We start from the raw sequence: 22130 nt of genomic DNA on the forward strand, positions 1-22130 counted from the left end.
ACTTCATCTCACTGGTGAAGCCTGCGGCAGAGGGGGGATCCTTTTCTCTCCTTCCTTTATGGAGGTGCCCTGCCCTAGTTTTTCCAGTGTGAGAATGTGTTTTCCTCTCCACTGTAATGATTAATTTTGCAATAAAAATAGAAGACAAGAAAGATAATGAAAATAGAAGAGAGGAGAAGAAAAAAATGTAGTTCTCTTAATTCAGGTTAACATCTGCTTAGTGAGTACCTGATCTGTATTGGGTCTTCACTGGGGTTGGAAATGGTATTTTGGACAGTTCCATCATGGACTTAGAATCTGGAGCTGTGTCATTGCTGAGGTCAGGGTGGCTCAGAGGTAAACGATGAGTGAGTGGGGTCCTTCTGTGGGAAAAGGGTGTCTGGATGGAGCCCTCTGTCCATTCCACTCTGGGCACAGGCCAGCCTTTCCAAGCTCTGATGTGGGAAGGATACCAAGGCTCCACAGGGTTGTGAGCCATGGATTGAGCATGGTGAGATGGTAGCTATAGAAGCGGAGACGATCACCTGGAGAGCAGAGTGGAGGAGGAGAGCAGAGGCACTCCGTCCATGACACTGGCGTTAGGCGGGGTCTGAGGGCAAAGAAAACTCGGAAGAAGGACCAGCCCTTGCCACAGACTCACTCTGTGACCCAGAGCGCACTATGGTACATTTGCTGCAGCTCAGCTTTCTGATAATCTTGCAGAGGTGGCTGCAGACAATTCCCTAAGCCTTTCCATTGTGGAAACTCTAATTATGTGATAATGTGACTATCTCACAACTGTAACACATTCACGTAGTCTAGTTTGATTTTTCATATTGCTCTCGCGTATAAGTTGACTTTCTTTTTCCAGGAACTATGTAAGGAAGAAGCGGAAATATTATATTCACAGATTCAGGAAAGTTAAGTGATTTTAAGATGTCTGAGTACAATGTAGAAGGAGACAGTATAATAAATGTGTTTTCTTAAATTATTCCTGAGCACACATGTGTGTATCACCACATTTAGGAAGATGGATCTTTTTTAAACTTAATGTGCAGAAAATCAGTATTAAGCATCTTATGGGGTTATCCATATTTATTTATTACAAATACAAAAGACTACATTTGCACTGTATACAATCAATGTTGATATATTCACATTCAAAATTAATAAGTGCCTGTGATTAGGGTGCACAGCACAGGATTAAATAATGTTCATGGGATGTTCATGGGATGATGAGAGAGGTGAGGATTGAAAAGAATTCAAAGACGGCAGCGTCAAGACTAGAGGTATGTGTGCATGTGCCTTTGATTCAATTTCAAGAATGGTGCCATTGTCCTAACACATTTGAATCTTTAAAAAGCTTTATTTATAGTTCATGGCAAATAGATGGGGAAACAATGGAAACAGTGACAGACTTTATTATTTTGGTCTCCAAAATCACTGCAGATGGTGACTGTAGCAGTGAAATTAAAAGACACTTGCTCCTTGGAAGAAAAGCTATGACCAACCTAGACAGCATATTAAAAAGCAGAGGCATTACTTTGCCAACAAAGGTCCATCTAGTCAAAGCTGTGGTTTTTCCAGTAGTCATGTATGGATGTGAGAATTGGACTATAAAGAAAGCTGAGCACTGAAGAATTGATGCTTTTGAACTGTGGTGTTGGAGAAGACTCTTGAGAGTCCCTTGGATGGCAAGGTGATCCAACCAGTCCATCCTAAAGGAGATCAGTCCTGAATACTCATTGGAAGGACTGATGCTAAAACTGAAGCTCCACTACTTCAGCTACCTGATGGGAAGAACTGACTTATTGGAAAGATCCTGATGCTGGGAAAGATTGAAGGCAGGAGGAGAAGGGGACAACAGAGGATGAGATGGTTGGATGACATCACCGACTCGATGGACATGAGTTTGAGTAAGCTCTGGGAGTTGGTGATGGACAGGGAAGCCTGGCATGCTCAGTCCGTGAGGTCACAAAGAGTTGGACACGACTGAGTGACTGAACTGAATTGATAGTTTATGGGGCTTCCCCAGTGGCTTGGCAGGAAAGAATCCTCTTGTGATGCAGGAGATGTGGGAGACATGGGTTTAATCCCTGGGTCAGGAAGATCCTCTGGAGAAGGAAATGGCAATCCCCTCCAGTATTCTTGCCTGGAAAGTCCCAAAGACAGAGGAGCCTGGTAGGCTACGGTCCATGTGGTTGCAAAGAATCAGACACAACTGAGCGCGCGCGCGCGCACACACACACACACACACACACACACAAAGAATTTATAATATGGGAGTAATTAAATGTTCATTAATTGTAAATTCTTATTTGACCACTGATGGATCTATTTATACACGGTTGATTAATACACATTTTGGGGGCATCTTATAAAAGTTGAGGTAATAGCATATGTTCAAAATGAAACATTTAGTGAATATGATTAGAAACATGTATGTCTGATCCTAGACTATAGGGTACATGGACCGTTATAGTGAAAGACGAGATCCCAAAATAGCCTTACCTATGTACAATGGTGCATTACAGTTCAAGATGTTTTCCAGAACTGTAACAATGCCATAATTTCCTTTGCTTGGACATTTTCAAACACATCTTCTAATGCTAAAATATACCTTCCCATATTTCAAAATAAACATTTGCTCTGTAACCAAAAGTGACACTTAAAAAAATAATATTGTTAAATATCATTTATCTTGAAGTTCTGAAAGACAGAGGTAACAGTGATTATATCCTGGCGAGAAATTGGGTGGCTCAGGAGTATGAGTGAAGACAATATAATTTTGGTGCCTGTGAATTATACTCAATTATATGTGTTTTATGTATAAAAGTATACATATAATTTAAAAATGAATTTTAAATGTATTCTATTCCATTCTACCCAAATCCCACCCATCTCCACTCCCCACTTCAAAGAATTTTCATTTGTCATCAATTCTGTGGCCACATCGTCTATGATCCCAGGCACAGTTACTAAGATGCTTCAGCCAGTAATATCTGTTCATTGTGCCAATAAGCAATAAAGCAAAGTTTGAAACAATTTTACACAATTATGCCTTATAAGAAACAATTTGACTGTATTAAATGTGCCTTTTATGTAAATCTGTGTAATTATCAATTTAGGAGTTGAGCTAAAATTACAGTGTGCTTTTTTTTCCCTGAGAGCTGCAGGGAAGTATCACAAGCATTCGTACTTGAAGAGAAAGTTTACCCAGAAGAACAGTTATTTATACCAGAGTACAATGGCATTATTTTCCAGAAATGAATGTATAAAATATTATCCTTATTGTTTTAAACATTTCACTATGTTGCAGAATTTGGCATTTAGTCTCTGGAAGTGTATTTCTGAGGTTTTGCTTTGTAATAGGAGGTGTCTGTATAGTCAAAGGTGTGATTTTTCCAGTAGTCATGTACGAATGTGAAAGTTGGACCATAAAGAAGACTGAGCGCTAAAGAGTTGATGGTTTCAAACTATGGTGTTGGAGAAGACTTCTGAGAGTCCCTTGGACAGCAGAGAGATCAAACTGATCAATCCTAAAGGAAATCAACCCTGAATATTCACTGGAAGGATGGATGCTGAAGCTCCAATAGTTTGGCCACCTGATGCAAAGAGCTGACTGATTGGAAAAGACCCTGATGCTGGACAAGATTGAAGGCGGGGAAGGGGATGACGGAGGATGAGATGGCTGGATGGCATCACTGACTCAACAGATATGAGTGTGAGCAACCTCTGAGAGATGTTGAAAGACAGGGAAGCCTGGTGTGCTGTAGTCCACGGGGTCACAAAGAGTCTGACATGACTGAGCGACTGGACAACAAAGGAGGTATGAAGGGATCCAGACATATAAGCCACGGATCAACCTACAAGGAACACACAGAGAAACTAAGTTGTTATTCATGAACACCAACATTTACTGATGACAGAATAGGTTGACTGCACTTTCTAGCAATAGAGTTTACAGTTTTAATATAGTGAGATTGATTCTCAAATGTTACGAAGGGCCATCAAGATCGAAGGGGAAGTGATAAATTAGGAGTTTGGAATTAACGTACACACTTCTATATATAAAATAGTTAGCTAAGAAGGACCTACTGTATAGCACAGGGAATTATACTCAATATTCTGTCATAACCTAAGAATTTGAAAAAGAATGGAAATATGTTAGTATATAGGTATAACTGATTCACTTTGCTGTAAACACTTGAAATTAACAGAACATTGTAAATCAACTATATTCCAATAAAAACTAAAGAAACTAAGTAAATATATTCATCCAAGAAAAGAGAGGAAAAGGTGCTCGCGTTCTAGCCTGTGTTTTATCCTGGGAGTCCTGTTCATCTTGGCAGAGGTCAGTTGAATCCCAAGGTCAGCACCATGGTCAGATGAGCCTGGCCACTATGAGTAAGCTCATTCCCCAGCACAGCCCGCAGAAACCGCATGGATGTGATGGGACCGTTGGACTGTGGATGCCTCAAGTGGGTGCTGAGACTCGGCTTCCCCCAGGCTTCTCACAGTGCCCACTGTGTTTGTTTTCAATGGGCACTCAGCAAAAGTCACCAACTGGCTGACTCATTGCTCTGTGGGGAGCTGTCAGAAGAATCAGGGTCTTATTACCAAAGAGCAGATGAAAGGAAGATTCCAAATCAAGTGAGACAAATTTCTACCTTAGATGCCCTGATGTGGTGGGAGTCACAGGGGCAAACACAAGAAAACATCAAGGAACTTGTGCTGATCAGCTGAGTCGATTCTCAGACAACCGCATATCCTGGAGGAAATTTGTCCGGGAAATTTTAATAGTTGGGAAATGGCTGAGGCCTTGATATTTGTAAGATCTCTAACAACAAATAAATGATGCTTTACTTTGCTGAAATAATACAAAGGTAGAGGTGCTCTGATGGTTGGAGTCAACTTAGAGATATGGCCGGAGAGGAGAAATCAGGACTCAGTAATAAAAGAAAAATCCAGTGGAAGCTATAGACTCATTTGGGGTGGTCATAAATAATAAATATGTATTTAGTTATATTTATATCTCATTGGAAAGGACTCATGCTGGGAGGGATTGGGGGCAAGAGGAGAAGGGGACGACCGAGGATGAGATGGCTGGATGGCATCACGGACTCGATGGACGTGAGTCTGAGTGAACTCCTGGAGATGGTGATGGACAGGGAGGCCTGGCGTGCTGCGATTCATGGGGTCGCAAAGGGTCGGACACGACTGAGCGACTGAACTGAACTGAGCTGAACTGATATGATCATGGCAACCCACTCCAGTATTTTGGGGGCTTCCCTGGTGGCTCAGTGATAAAGAATCTGCCTGCCTATAGTGCAGGAGACTCGAGTTCCATCCTTGGGTTGGGAAGATACCCTGGAGGAGGTAATGGCTACACACTCCAGTATTGTTGTCTAGAGAATTTCATGGATGGAAGAGCCTGGCAGGCTATAGCTCATGGGGTTGCAAAGAGTCAGACATGACCGAATGACTAACTGAGTTACCAAGATATGATATTTCTGATATGGAATATTTTTGAGCTTTTGCTATGTGTGAGGCTTCAAGGTAGGGACTTTTTAATACATTTCTTACTTTAATCCTTACACACAGCTTATTGGAGAGGAAAAGTCATTATCTTCATTTTGTAATGGGGAAACTGAGGCAGATGTCATAACTTGGGTAACAGCCCACTTGTAGAAAGCCATGAGATTGGATTTGCAGTTGCAGCATTTTCCACTGTAAGCATTCATAAGACATTGCAGTCAAGGAGAGCACCCAGGGCAGGGTGGTGTGTGTGGGAGGGAGAAGGGGCTATTTCTGTCACCTGTACTCTTTCCCTTCTCTAGACTGGGATGGTGGAGAATCACTGCATTTTTTTTGGATGACAAAACATTTTCACTGGAAGTCAACCATACGTTGGTCATGCATGCACTGATTTAGGTGGCAGTGTTTGCCTCAAATGTACTCTTATAATTTAGAATTTGGGAAAAGAATGAAAAACACAAGTGAATACAGTTCTTCCGTTTCTCTTGAGGCTTGTTGGTATCCACAGAGAGGACTATAGGTCCTGTATCTTCTAGGACAGGGATCCCCAACCTCTGGGATCTAATGTCTCATGACCTGAGGTAAAGCTGATGTAATAATAATAGAAATAAAGTGCACAAAGTGTAATGCACTTGAACCATCTTGAGACCATCCCTCCCACCCAGTTTGTGAGAAAGTTGTCTTCCATGAAAATCAGTCCCTGGAGCCAAAAAGGTTGGGAACCACTGCCCAGGGGCCACACCCCCCAAATGCTCATTTCAAGTCTAACACACCCTGACTTATCACCTCAAAAATAGTTTGAATGGAATAAATTCACTCTAGTTGTATCTCTTTCCTTTAGTAGATCCCTTACCTCTCTCGCTGACATTTTCTTTCTTCTAACACAGAAATAGTTTTTATGACAACATTCTGAAGATGCTGTAATAGCCCTCTAACATCTATTAAAAGGAAGAGGTGACAAAACATTTATTTGTGAATTGAGCTAGACTTGGTAAATTCCTATTTGCCATGATGGTTGACTTGTTTTAAAAGTATGTAAATCATTCTGAAGTGCTTGTTTTGTTTTTCTAGATGCAATCTTCCTCCTTTGTCAAGTGAATACACTAAGGATGTTGGATCCAAAAGTCATTTAGTGACAGCTAACCCCAGCATAATTCGACAAAGGTAAGAATTTATGACTTCTGCTTGTGAGGAATTAGAAAGAAGGCCTTCAGGGTATTTAACATCTTAAAAACAGTGAACATAAATCAGTTTGGGAAACAAAGACAAAAACCATCTGGACAGGCAGGAAGGATGAAGGACTGAATTGTAAATAAACTAGGCAGGATTAAGGGAATCCAAACACTGTTTCATGCTTCCTCTGGGTTTCTGTTTTTTGCCTTTAGAGATGGTAAAAAATAACATGCGAATCCACCGTTTTTGCTCCAAGAAGTAACAGTATATCATGTTTACTCATTACTACTACTTTCCAACTTGTTTGCTTCAACTTATTGATTGGCATTGATTGGTGAACTGAAATCAGATCAGTTTTGTTAAATACAAAGAAATGACCACTTTGCGGCATCTGCATGCATGAAAATAGCAATATTGCGGGAGTGTACAGGAATGTGTGATTATATGATATTACAATATAGTACATCACGTGATATCCAGTCAGATTTGGGGAAGAGATGGGAAATTCCTGCTCTAGTATCAATTCCAGAAATCTTGGCAGCTGCTGTGGGAGCTTTTGGGGGTCAGTCTCTATCTGATGAAGCCCAGTGGTGAGCTGTGAGCTGTTTTTCGAAGGACTGCTCACATGGAGAAACTTGATCTCTGTGAAGAGAAGACTTGAGCATCACCTTTATGCTGTCTCATGTACACCAGCAATTAAGGGTAAAATATCCAGACAGTCTGGGTGCAGGCACTTGTCACCTAAGGAAGTCTTATCCAAGTGGATAGCACTTGTGTGTCACTTGATAAACAATGCTGTGCTCCTTGTTTCGGTTCTGAAGTGAGTATTCTCATAAAATAGATGTTCAGAAACACAACCAAACAACTTTTAATTTGACAGATACCATGAAATTACACCTCCAAAATGTACCATTTACTTCCTCTTCGATAATGCGTCAGACTGCCTGTTTTCCAGTATTGAAAACGTTATGTGCTGTCCATCTTTTAAATTTTTGTTGGTTTGTTGAGTTTAAAATGATACTTTATTTTTTACTTAATATGCGTTGTTTTCTGAATACAAGAAAGCTGAGTGGGTGTTGACTCTGTGTTTTTTATTCTGTATATTACCTGTATTTTTTGCTAACTTTGTGCTTTTTTTCTTTTTAAAACCTATTTTCCTGTTGATTTATAGAAACGTTTTATATTATGTATGTAGCAAATATTAATGTTTTCTTCTAACCTGAACACATATTATTTAACTTCTGTTCTGTCAGAATTCAACATTTCTATACAGTGAAATTTATTAGTCTTTTCCTTTAAAAAATTTTTCGGTAGACAGTCTTCCTTACCACATCCGCTTTGGAAATGACGTGTTAAATAAGGCTTTTAAGGGTTTCACTGGTGGCTCAGCTGGTAAAGAATCCACCTGCAATGCAGCTGACCCCGGTTCGATTATCCTAGTATTTTTTAATTTATTAATTATTGCTAATATTTTAGTGCATTTATAGTTTCATTTTTTTCATTAAGAAATTTAATCCATTTGAATATCTTTATTTTATAACAATGATCTTAATTTTCTCCACAAAAATATATCATCATTATAAGAAATTAAAAGAGAAAAATAAGAAAAAGATGGTAACAAAAAATTTACCCCAAACCTCACCATTTGTAGATAACTATAATTAACATGAGGTGAACTTTTTTCAGATATTTCTTATATTCTTCAGAACTTTGAGTGTACTGTTTCGTTATCTTCTGGTACTCAAAGTTGCCAGTCAGAAATCTAATAGAAATTTATTCATTTTTTGTTTGAGGGAAATCTTTCTTTACCTCCTCCACTAAAGTTTTTATACGTTTCTTTTTATCATTGAAATTCAGAAACTTTATCTTTTCAGAAATTTTATCTTAGAATGGGCCTTTTTTCATTAATGTTGCTTGGCACATTAATGGAGGTCCTTTGAGCTGGAAGACGTGGGATGTAGTGGTTGGGATGTAGCGGTTAGGAGTCTGTCCACTGAAGCTTGATGACTCAGGTTCCACTTCCCTCTCACCCACTCACAGCTCTGTGAGCCTGACTGAGTTACTTAACACTTTCTCCTTCAGTTTTCTCATCTATAAAGGAAGGATAATAATTCTTACATAATAGATACAATGAATTAAACTATGTGTGTATATATATATATATGGTAAATATGTGAGTATATCTGTATTGATATATTATAATTATATATGCTTATTTATGCCTGCTATATGTAAGCAATATATAAATGCTAGTTACCATTAGTATTGTTTTTCATGTTTGTGAGCATTCTTTCAGATGCCTGATAATTTCTTCTTCCCTATTATGTTTGCTCTTTCTTTCTAGTCCTCCTATTAGGTGGATATTAGAACTTCCAGGCATACTCCCATCATTTGTAACTCTTTCCTTGTACTGTGTCGCTTTGGGTGTGCATATGTGTGTGTGTGTGTGTGTGTCCCAAGTATTTTAGTTGGGTTCATTCTGCTCTGTAGTCTACTACTTCCATTTTTTAATTGTGATCGTTTTCCATGAGCCAAATTATTTTCCCATAGCATTTTTTATGGCTCTAGTGTTCTCTTAGGTATCATCAAGACAAGTTTTGTGTTTTTGTTCTTTCTATATGCAGATGATTCCTCCTATGTTTTTGGACTTAATGCTACATGGGTGATTTGACATTTTCTAAAATTTGTACTTTAATTTTCTGTTCATTTTTATATGGGAAGCCTTTTGGCTGTTGGTGTATATAGATGTATTATTTTCATAATAAATAGTTGGTTTTAAAAATGTCACTGAAAACCAAAAGTGCCAGTCAAATTTATGAGTTAGTAACTTAACTGAATGACCCAAAATTAGTGCTCTGTATTATTTTTAGTGTGATTTGTTTGTTGACATAGCTAATATTGCATAGCAAGGAATTAGTAAGAGTAAGAAAATGAAACATTTCTCTTTTATAGTTTAGTTACTGACCCTCACTCAGTCTTGGTTTTTTGTGGTTATTTTATTTTTGAGGGGAATGGGAGGTCTGATCAGGAAAATATTAGAAAATCACCAGTGATGATGGTGATGTCTCTTTAATTCAATTAAGTGGATTGAGGTTCTGGGAAAATTGAGAGGGATTCATATCAGATACAAGAGAAAGAGCAAAAGATCATGAGAATATTTGCAGAATTACTTTTCTTTGCTTATCTAAATTTTTAAAAATAATTTCAGATTCACAAGAAGTTGTAAATCAAACAAACAAAAAATATGTAGGCAAGTCCTTTGTACTCTTCAACCAGTTTACCCCAGTGGTAGTGTCTTGTATAACTGCAGTATAATACTTTAACTCCCATTTTGAGTAGGAAATAAAATCACTTTTAAGAACAAATAAATGTTCTTATGAAGGAGAATGAAACATTCAGTACATTACATTGAAGGATAAAAGATTCTATTTTTCTACCTGAATATGTGGAATTGGTGATAAGATTTTTAAAAGCATGTGAAAAAGAGTATTTATCTAGAACAAGACTTAGAGCAAGATGAGAGATTGAGATGGTGATTTTGAGAAATGTTTTAACTACAGCAGGAGAAAGCAAACTATTTCTTTCCTTTAAACATAATAATTAAGTGTTTAAAAGGAAAAAATTTGATATAAAAAATTAATACCAGGCAAGCAAGAGTCATTATGATTAATCTCAGGTCAACATTTAGTCAGTGTTTTGGCATGCCAGGTTCTGTGTTCTTTATGTGCTTTGCCTCATTTAATCCTCAGAATAATCCTAATAAGGAAGTATTTTAATGTGTGCTTTTACAGAAAACAAGATGTAAATTTTTCATCTGCTCATGTGCACAGCTGCTGCTCATCAGTCTGGGACCTCACCCAGACTTGTCTCAATCCAAAGTCACTCTTAACCAGTGACCATTGTACACCTGATCTTTCCAGATGGGCCATATATTGCACAAGGAGACAATTGAGTTTTCACAAGTGATGTCATTTTGGAAAAGGGAGTGAAAGTTTTTCACTTAACAAAATGTATTCAATGTTGCAAGGTTTTTGAAGACAAAATCAAAATGCATACAGCAGTTCCATTTTGTGAAATAAGGAAAAACATACCACTTACAATAATATTAGAGAACTTTATATACTTAACAACTAGCCAATAGGCATTCCTTGATGGTCCAGTGGCTGGGAGTTGGCACTTTCACTGTCGGTGCCCGAGTTCAATCCCTTCTCGGGGAACTAAGATCCTATATGCCGCAAGTAAGAGTTTGCATGCTGCAACTAAAGATCCTGCATGCCACAACCAAGATGGAAGATCCCCCGTGACCCAGCTAAGACCCAGCACAGCCAAATAAATAAATACGTATTTTTTAAGAATAGAAATTTTCACTCAGTAAGAAGGAGTTCTGCTATAGCCTTTGTCAGGATATTGTTTAGCATACATTCTCATTTTTAAAAAACATCTTTATTGAGGCACAGTTGATATACCCTCAAAACTGCATATGTTTATTGTGTACAATTTGATGAGTCTAGCATATGCAAACACCCGTGATACTATCACCATCGTTAAGGTAATAAACATAGACATCACCTCTTAAAATTTTTTTTTTTTGAGTGTGGTGTAAAAATAAGAGTACCTAATGTGAAATCTGTTCTGTTAACAAATTGTTGTTCAATGGGTAGAAAGTGAACTCCTTTTGACAGCACCCAGAATGCAAGGATTAGTTAAGGTGTCTGGGACACAGATTAGAAAAGGCTCTGCAGTTGTAGTCACCCTCTGTATTGCACCTTCATGGCCTAGGAGATGTGAGGGTATTCTAATGTGGCAGCGGAGTCTGTTGGATTTTTAGACCCATTGCTGTCATTGTCTTCTTTCCTTTGCTGGGTCTTGCAGGTAAAGGCAGTAAGGATCTCTTCATGAATTTACTCTTCATTAACATATACCAGCTCTAACCCGTTGGTCTGCAAACATTTTCGTTCCAATACTCTTTAAAAGAACTAAGGGAGGTTCTAGAGGGAGGGTGCATTATATATATCTATGGTTGATTCATGTTGATATATAGCAGAAACAGCATTAATACAGCATTAATATTGTAAAGCTATTATCCTCCAACTAAAAATAAATAAGTTTTTAAAAATATAATTTTTAAAATCCGACATTATTTCCTTCATCTTTTAAAAGTTACCTAATATTTTTGGCATAAAGTTAACTTGTTGCCAAGTATGTACTTTTAGTGCATGCTGCATTGTGCATATTTAAATATATGCTTACAAAATCTCAGAAGTGTGGATTTAACTTTTTGTATGCTACATGTCCTCAAAGCAAAGCCAAAGCTCTTTGTCAAATTGATTCATTAAGTTGAGTTGGCTTTCTGTCAGAAAAAAAACTGACTGCCTTCTATTCAGTTAAGTGTTAACATATAACACTTATATGGTTATATGTTAACCTTGTATGGTTGTGTATAACCTTATATGCTTACAAGGTTAGCATATAACCTCACTTCTGAATTCTAATTATTCAACATATAAATAAGGTATAGAAATTGCCAAGGATTGTCCCCCAGATAAAATAAGGCTCAGCCTCTTTCTATTTCTTATAAAGATCTTTTTGCCTTTTCTCAGAGGACACTCTTTCAGAAGCTATGTACCTTACAAAGATTTCTTTCCTGGGTGACCAGCTGGTGTTTGCACTCTGGGGCAATGCATCATTATAATATTTGGGATAATAGGAGGTATGTCTCTCTTTTGTGAAGTGGAAAAGGGAAAACTATGAAAGTGGAGTTTGGAAAATAGTTGTTTAGACCCATCAGATTAGTCTTGAGTAAATGTTTTCAAAAAACATGTATGTAGAGGTTGAGGATTTGAAAATTCATGGGGGCAAGGGGGTGTTAATATGGGAGCGTCACAGGAACAGAGTTGCTGAGGTGCTCATTCAACAAATATAGTTTGAAATCTACTCTGGGACAGAATATACAGAGTTGAAGAAGATGGACAGCTTATACCCTGAAGTTACTACCAATTAAGAGATATTCTGTGGTCTAAGTGTCCATAAGGGGTGTAAGGGGATCTCTGAACACCTTTTGAAGTTTATTTTAAAAATTTATGTGTATGTATTATATATTATTTATCAGATTTTTCAAGGTTTCCATTACTCTTAATCGGTTTAAAATTCACTGGCCTAAACTAAGTCATTCTATCCTAACATGATATAAAAAGGAGAGATTATAGTTCTCAAAGCTTGTTTCTCAGTTTCTGAATAGAATTGAAAACTCAGCCATTTTGCCCATAACAGAAGGTCAATACATATTTGGGCCAGTGATGGTTAAACAAATAAAAACTGGAACTTAATTGATTGCTTTATTATGATATTAAGAATTCACTTTCGAACTTTGAGACTTCAACTTGGGAAGTTATTGTTTGCAGCGACAAAAAAGAGCAGCGATTTTCTGTGTGTGTGTTTCCATGTAGGCATATTAGAGACAGTAGTATCAGGGTGAACAGCTTGGGGTCAATAATTGTTTATCTTTGCTTTTGAGATCTCAGCAAATATATATGGGCTTCCCTGGTGGCTCAATGGTAAAAAAAATGGTAAAAAAATCTCCACCCTGCCAATGCAGGAGATGCAGGTTTGATCCCTGGGCCAGGAAGATCCCTTGGAGAAGAGAATGACAACCCACTCCAGTATTCTTGCCTGGAGAATCCCATGGACAGAGGAGTCTGGAGGGCTACAGTCCATGGGATCCAATGGTTATCACCTCTAATTTTACTCAAAGCAGTTGGGATTATGGAGATATTATCTGGGAGAACAATTATTTGTTTTATTGATGTACTTTTAAAAAATAATTTGAGCTTTGAGGAAAATGACTTGGGTCCAAAAAAGGTTATAGCAACTTCTGTTTAATATTTTATATGACTCATGCCCCAGACTGTGTTCCTAAAACGTCCTCATCTCTTCTGCCAGCTCACTTCTTTTTCTTTTTCTCTCCAAACTTAGAACAACTTATCAGTTTGCACCAAGTTTTGGCAGTCACTGATAGCCATTCTGTCTTAACATCTGCCATGATGTAAGAGAATTTAAAAGACAGATGCTAGAACTGGAATAGACAGAACAAACAGAAGACAGAGAAGAAATCCCTTCAAAAGGGTGTAGATCTGTATGGAGTTTCAAACAGATATAGCTCTTAAGAAAACATTAAAATTAGCAATATTGAGAGTCCTCAGAGATTAAAAAAAATTAATAAAAATTGTGGATAAACATGCCTGAGAACTTACTGAAATTTTCAGATGCAGTATATTACTAAGTATGAAATTCTTACAGAAAAAAAACGTGAATCAAAAGTCAGTAGTAAAACATGAAAATTACATAGAGAGCTTTAAAAAAACCAAATAAGAATTTTAGAAGTGAAAATACAATTGTAGAGATGAACAGACATCAGATTAGACATACCTGAAGAGAGTATCAGTGAACTGGGAGATAGAGCAGTTAATTTGCTAGATAGGAGATATGCTAGAAAATATGCTAGATTTGCTAGAAAATATGAAGATGAGACAAAGAAACTTGGATGATGGAATAGAAGTTGCTCAGTCATGTCCAACTCTTCGGGACCGCATGGACTGCAGCCTGACAGGCTCCTCCATCCCTGGGATTTTCCAGGCAAGCTTACTGTAGTGGGTTGCCATTTCCTTTTCCAGGGTATCTTCCTGACCCAGGGATTGAACCCCGGTCTCCTGCATTGTACGCAGACTCTACCGTCTAAGCCGCCAGGAAGGATGGAATGAGAAGACTAAAATGCACTCTTTATTTAAATGGAATTGTGGAATTTTAAAATAGAGATGCAATGCAAGAGACCAGAATTCAATCCCTGGGTCAGGATGATCCCCTGGAGAAGCGAGTGACTATCCATTCCAGTATTCTTGTGTGGAAAATTCCATGGACAGAAGAGTCTGGCTGTCTACAGTCATGGGGTCTCAAAGAGTTGGACGTGACTAAGCAACTAACACTTTCACTACTTTCGATGGCTGAGACATCTTCAGAATTAAAGAATAATATACTCTGTAAAAAGCAAGGTATCAAACATGAGTGAAATTAAAATTAAAGATGCAATTCAGTAAAATTGAACTAAAGATAATAAGAAGCTTTTAAAAACAGCTAGAGGAAAAAGGACATTATCTGCAAAAGAATGATCATTAGACTAAAAACAGACTTCTTCCAACAGTCAATGGAAGTCAGAAGACAGTGGGACAAGATCCTCCAAGTGCTGAGAGAAGGACGCTATCAACATAGAAGTGTGTACAGATTATCTTTCAAATAATATAAAACATTTTCTAGAAAAACAGTAAAATTAGTTATCATCAGCAGACCTTCACTGAAAGAAATTCTAAAGATTGTATCTCAGGAAGAAGGAATGTTACTTCAAAAGGAAAATTTGAGATGCAAAGAAGTTGGTAAACATATAAACAGATCTAAACAAACCTCACCTGCATGAAGTAATAATTATGTGTTATCGTTACATATGATATGTGGAAGCCACAGATATGGAGAGCCTACTTTAAGGGATGTGAGCATCCATGGACTGGGTCCTGGAACCAAGTCCTCGCATATACCAAGGGATGACTGTACTGGAAAATAGCATCACTTAAATTGAGAAGGAGAGACTGAAGTTTTTTAAAGCTCTTGTTTCAGTTTTTGTTGTTCAATAGCAAGTCATTCTCCATGGCTTAAACAACAGTGGTTTCATTGTCTTTCACAGTTTCTGTGGGTCAGGAATTCAGGAAGGACCAGGCTCGGGAGATCTGATGCATCCAATCAACTTCAGCGGGTGGCTGGAGTTGAAATGGAGAAGAATTGGAGCAGCTGGGGTAGGCTGGGCATCTCTCTTTCTCCTTGTGGTCTCAGGAACCTCTCTGTGGTCACTCACAGCATGCTAGCTCAGGACAGTTGGACTGTTTGTATGGTAGCTGGCTTCCACCAAAGCTGGTATCCAGAGAGAATATGGCAGGCAGAAGTCATGGCGTTCTTATGACTTCACACTGGCATGACATACAGGTCAGTTCCATCACACTTTTGTAGGTTGAGGCAACTGCAAAGACCCACCCAGGGTTGAGGGGAGAGAGTCCTGGCACAGATCCTCCTGATATTAGGAGAAGTGTCAAAGTCACATTGTTAAAACAATATGACTTCCTTCGTCGTCCCGTGGTTAGGGGTCTGTCTGCCAAAGCAGGGTATGCTCAGGTCTGGTAGGATCCCACATGCTGCATGGAGCAACTCAGACCTTGTGCTGCACCTACTGAGCCTGTCCTCTAGAGCCTATGCTCCTGAACAAGAGAAACCGCTGCGATGAGAAACTCACGCACTGCAGCTAGAGAAAGCCCATGTGTGGCAACAAAGACCCAGTGCAGCACCTCCCCCTACAAAAAGAATATGTATGCTGCTGTGCTTAGCCACTCAGTCATGTCTGACTCTCTGTGACCCCATGACTGTAGCCTTCCAAGCTCCTCTGTCCATGGGGATTCTCCAGGCAAGAATAGTAGAGTGGGTTGCCATGGCCTCCTCCTGGGGATGTTCCCAGCTCAAGGATCGAACTCTGGTATCCTGCATTGCAGGCAGATTCTTTACCAGCTGAGCCACAAGGGAATCCTGTGCATGCTAGGTCATCTTTGGACAACATAATCTGCTACTGTCTGCCTTACGTCACAACAATTCATATCCCTCGACCGTTCAGAGTAAACTTAACTCCTCCATGAAGACTACCAAGACTGACTTCAACACAGCATCAATTTCAAGTCCCAGGATCTCCAAAGAGTTGAAAAAAGGAGCAGCAACAATAACAGAAACCCAAAAAGAATAACTTGAAAACAAAAGTACAACAAGGGGATGCAAAAAGCTAAAATCGATTCTCTAAAAAGTTGACAAAAATTACTTAAAAGAGACATTTTATCACTTTTCTACAAATCTATCCTAAAAACAAAGAGAAAAATCTCTAGTGTGTGCAAGCACACATATCATGTTGTAAGTAATTTGAAAACAGTTGCACTCTTTAGCTATCCAAAAATATAGCAGTGGTTTTGTAACTTGTGTCCATGTTGATGGAGTATTATGCAGTGATGTTATGGAATAATGTTCATGAATAATTTTAGCAAATGGTAAAATGCTTATTTAAGTGAAAAATAAATATATAATTGCATGGGCTTCAATTATATAAAATTACATGCCTAAGGAGATAAATCAACATTTTATAATAGGAAAAAATCATTAAAAAGCAAGCCTAGTTATTTTACATTATCTCCTAATATTAACTCATTTTGATGATATAGTAGCTCCTTCGACAATAGAGGAGCAAGCAATAGAATGAAGCCCCGATTGTGTGTGTGTGTGTGTGTGTGTGTGTGTGTGTGTGTGTTCCTGCTTTTCCAGATCTAAGTGGGATTGGCTTGATCCCCAAATCTTATATACCAAATTCAGAAAGTTAGAACATTCTGTGCATCATTTTGGGAACATTGTACCAGGAGCAGTAGAAGTGAGCCTGGCAGTAAGAACCCAGCTCCTGACATGGAGCAGTTATCACATTAATGCCCATTTGTTCCTTCCCTTTCTCTTTCCCTCTTGTTATTGTTGTTCAGTCGCTAAGTCGTGTCCAACTTTTCGTAACCCCATGGACTGCAGCATTCTTTCCATCTATGAAGTTCTGATCCTCAGAATTAAGTAGCTGGTCAGATCAAATGTAACTGTAAAAAGAATAATTCGTACTTAATTAGTAAATAAATATTGAAATAGCCTAAATTCTCATGATACTTTCATGCAGGTCCATTGAGAGTATGTTACACTCCAGTGAGAAAGCTTAAGGGGTTGACCCAGCAGGGTTACTAAGTTTATATTTACTTGCAACACATTGAATTATAAGAACATGCCTCTGTAAGTTTTTATTACTAAATTGCTTTAATTTGTTTAGTAGAACTTTTAGAAAATAAGAGATCTATTCTTTGATGGACCCTATAAATTGTGATATGCATTTTAACTTAAATGATATCTGGATATGCTCTCATATCCGGATCTCTATGTGACTCACACCTGCACACACAACCACAGCCCATGAGGACAGGCATCTTAAGGATCAGAGTAATGATGTAAATTATTGACGCAGGAAGAATGTACACTTGTGAGAGAGAGAACATGTTTGATAAACATGATCCCTGGTGGCTCAGACGGTAAAGAATCCACCTGCAATGCAGGAGACACAATCCCTGGGTTGGGGAGATCCTCTGAAGAAGGGAATGGCAACCCACTCCAGGATTCTTGCCTGAAGAATTCCATGGACAGAGGAGCCTGGTGGGGCTATAGTCCATGGGGTCACAGACAGTTGGATACAACTGAGCTACTAACGTGCATGTGTGCACGTGCACACACACACATGCACAGACTGCAAGTACTAATAAAGGGAAGGGCAAAAAGAAGGGATTACACACAAGATAAAATAATTGATCAGAGGAGTCCAATTTTATATTATACCATCAGTGAAACCGAGCTGCCTTTTACAGTCTCTGGTGACCAGTTAGAAGCTGAGGCAGAGCTGACACTCCCTAAGTAGGGTTTGTGCATTGTGGGTCCTGCACATGTTAAGATTGGTTGACATTTAAAATATAACCAAAATGTTGGAATATCTGTTGTGTATAAAGGAAGGCATGGAAACAGCAATGAGTTGCCAATTTGATTTATAAACAAGTTATTTCAGAGAAATGCTGAAAGCAACTCTATATTTTCTTGTAAGGCTGCAAAATAAAGCAAAGGAAGAAAATACCCATGAGTAGATGCAGCTGTATTATAAATAGTTACCAAGATGGGTCAAAATGATTGTCTCCGTATCAAATGTCAAACAGTGCAAAGTGAAAATAGGAGCAATTGCTGGTTCCTGTCTGTGTTGCCTGTGTGTGGTCAGTTGTTTCCCACTCTTTGCGACCCTATGGACTGTAGCCGCCAGGCTCCCCAGTTTCTTAGAATGGATGAGAGAAATGTCTAAGTGAGGAAGAGGCTAGTGGCAACTTCTGTGGTGGTCCAGTGGTTAAGACTCCACGCTGCCAATGCAGCCGGTACAGGTTTGATCCCTGATCAGGGAGCTAAGATCCCACCTGCTGTGAGCCTAAAAGATTAAAAAAAAAAAAAAAAAAAAAGAGGCTAGTGCAGGGCTATCTGTAGCACTGGTGTAAAATCACTGAGTTGTAGTTTCATTGCAGTATTCTTTGTTTCGTGTATTATTGTTAAATAATATAACAACATCTCAGATCTGATGAAATACGATTTCTTTTATATAAATAATACCTGCTAATTACTGAGAAATAAAAATGATTAGTAGAAGGAAAGAATAAATGAAGGAAGAGTGACCCATACCAGAAAGAAACATTAACCATTGCATAACGATTAGGTATATAGGACTGACCCATGGAGAGGCTAGTAAGACAAGTATTAGCGTTATCCTGATTTTTCAATGACAGGCAAGTGAAGAGATTGGCTTCAATCAAATACTGTGTCGAATTGGCTTGAACCTAGGACTTGGGACTCTTTTCTTTTCCTGGAGAGTAGTTGGAGAACTGTCACCTAGGGGTTTATAGTTGCTATCACAGCTTATATTTAATTGTTATCTCTGGGAGAGGAGGGAAGAGAAAACTCCAAGAGGCCAGGAAGGAGTTTACCATTTAAAAGGGAAAGTGAGAATTTTTGATTAGGAAACAATTGGGTGAAACTCCTGAGGGGATTAAAAAGAAAGTGATTTATGCATTTGTAATACTGCATACTGCAGCCGAGAAATTAAAAGATGCTTTCTCCTTGGAAGAAAAGCTATGACAAACCTAGCGTGAGTGAGTGAAGTCGCTCAGTCGTGTCCGACTCTTTGTGACCCCATGGACTGTAGCCTATCAGACTTATCTGTCCGTGGGATTTTTCAGGCAAGTGGGTTGCCTGAAAGTGGGTTGCCATTTCCTTCTCCAGGGGATCTTCAGGCAAGTGGGTTGCCTGGAAGTGGGTTGCCATTTCTTTCTCCAGGGGATCTTCAGGCAAGTGGGTTGCCATTTCCTTCTCCAGGGGATCTTCCCAACCCAGGTATAGAACCTAGATAGCATATTAAAAAGTAGAGACATCATTTTGCTGACAAAGGTCCATCTAGTCAAAGCTATGGTTTTTCCAGTAGTCATGTATAGATGTGGGAGTTGGATCATAAAGAAAGTTGAGTACCGAAGAATTGATGCTTTTGAACTGTGGTGTTGGAGAAGACTCTTGAGAGTCCCGTGGACTCCAAAGAGATCAAACCAGTCAGTCTTAAAGGAAATCAACCGTGAATATCCATTGGAATGACTAACACTGAAGCTGAAGCTCTGATACTTTGACCACCTGCTGGGAAGAGTTGAGTTATTGGACAAGACCCTTGATGCTGGGAAAGATTGAGGGCAGGGGGAGAAGGAGGCAACAGGGGATGAGCTGGTTGGATGGCATCATCGACTCAATGGCCATGAATTTCGGCAAGCCCTGAGAGATATGAAGGACAGGGAGCCTGGCATGTTGCAGTCCATGGGGTTGCAAAGAGCTGGACCTGAGTGAGTAGCTGAACAACAGCGAAAATACTGTAGCAGCAAGATTCTGACAGCAGCAGGCGATACAGAAGAAAGAGAGAACACCATCTCGATAAATGTTAAAAGAATAGAAAAGAAAAACAGAAGAAACCACAGGATCACTACTGAGACATGAAGAGTCAGAAAGAAAAAGACCCCGGCCACTGCAAGTTAATACAGAAAACTTTTGTATTAAGGCTGAATTTACCATCTCTCCTATTTCAAGTTGTTTTGTTGGAGGCTGTTTCAAAGAGAAGCACCCCATCACTAAATATTTGCTTTTCTTCTTTGTAGCTTTAAACTCACCCCTAAGCATTTCCCAGGCTTCACCTGTGGCTCAGCAGTAGAAGAATTGGCCTGCGAATGTAGGAGACTTGGGTTCCATCCCTGGGTTGGGAAGATCCCCTGGAGAAGGAAATGGCAACCCACTCCAGTATTCCTTGCCTGGGAAATCCCATGGACAGAGGAGCCTGGTGGGCTACAGTCCGTGGAGTCGCAAAAGAGTTAGACGTGACTTAGCAACTAAACAGCAGCAAGAATCTCCCACCTGCACAAAAGGAAATTGATTACTCCTTTTCAGGATAAATTGTGATTACCCCTCACTGTGTTCTCTTCTTCTATCATGATTCACCTTTTTACAATCAATTCTCACAGCTAGATTATCTTGTGATATTTTAACTGAGATCTTCTTTGAAGTGAAGTGAAGTGAAATGAAGTCGCTCAGTCGTGTCCGACTCTTTGCAACCCCATGGACTGTAGCCTAGCAGGCTGCTCCCTCAATGGGATTCTCCAGGCAAGAGTACTGGAGTGGGTTGCCATTCCCTTCTCCAGGGGATCTTCCCAACCCAGGGATCAAACCCAGGTCTCCCGCATTCCAGGCAGACGCTTTAACCTCTGAGCCACAATTGCTTTCCTTCAGATGAGGCCCTTGTCATCACCTTCTAGTTCAACGTGCACTGTTGTGGGCATACTCTTGCATGGGCTACCTCCTCTTCCGGACCACTCCTGCCATTTCTCCACTGGAGCTGACTTCTGCTCTTCTTTGTGACCACTCAGGCTTGTGAGCCACACTCTCTGCTTAGTGTCCAAAGAAACCAGCTTTCCTATATGCCACTAAGAACTGGTAGGCAGTTCCACAGCATTTTTCAAGTCCATTCACTCTTCCACTTCTAGATGAATATACGCTGTCTTCTCTCTCAGACTTCCAGCATCTCCTGCTCATCGCACTTCTTCAAGGTGATAACCTTGCTTTCCACTTTCCAGAGAAAATAAAAGAGATGAGAAGGAAACCTCCCCGCTCCCCCTCCACAATCCCAGTCCCTCTTGCCTGGAGTTAATCCACCTCTTATTCCTTCTTTTTTTTTAAAGTACCTGTTTATAGTACAGCTTCCCAAATCCTAACCATTTGTTTAAGTCAGCAGTCCCCAACCATTTTGGCACCAGGGACCAGTTTCATGGAAGACAATTTTTCCATGGACCAAGGATGGCTGGTAGCTTCAGGATAATTCAAGCTCATTTCATTTATTATGCTGCCATTGGTCTGACAGGAGACAGGAGGCAGAGTTCAGGCAGTAAGTAGTGCAAACGGTGGGGAGTGGCTGTAAATACTGATGAAGCTTCGCTCACTTGCCCACCTCTTACCTCCTGCTGTGTGGCCCAATTCCTAACAGGCCTCAGGTTGGGGACCCCTGGTTTAAATGACATTTAGCTGTATCAGCAATTTCAGCTTTTTTAAAGAATGAGTCCTGGAATCTTTTCACGTGTTCCAATGTGTGTGTGCTGCATGCTTCATGTCCAACTCTTTTGCAACCCCATGGACTGAAGCCTCCCACACCCCTCAGTCCATGGAATTTTCCAGGTAAGAAC

General features: G+C 39.4%; 1 protein-coding gene across 1 annotated transcript in view; it reads left to right on the forward strand.

The window, feature by feature from the left end:
- Positions 1 to 22130, forward strand: part of ST8SIA1 (ST8 alpha-N-acetyl-neuraminide alpha-2,8-sialyltransferase 1) — a 166420-nt gene that overhangs the window by 110557 nt on the left and 33733 nt on the right. The window contains exon 4 of the mRNA XM_052640956.1: positions 6589 to 6681. Within this exon, the coding sequence (XP_052496916.1) occupies positions 6589 to 6681 (93 nt within the window). The remainder of the gene's footprint in view (positions 1 to 6588; positions 6682 to 22130) is intronic.

The sequence above is a fragment of the Budorcas taxicolor genome, chromosome 5 (assembly GCF_023091745.1).
Source record: "Budorcas taxicolor isolate Tak-1 chromosome 5, Takin1.1, whole genome shotgun sequence".
Lineage (NCBI taxonomy): Eukaryota > Metazoa > Chordata > Mammalia > Artiodactyla > Bovidae > Budorcas > Budorcas taxicolor.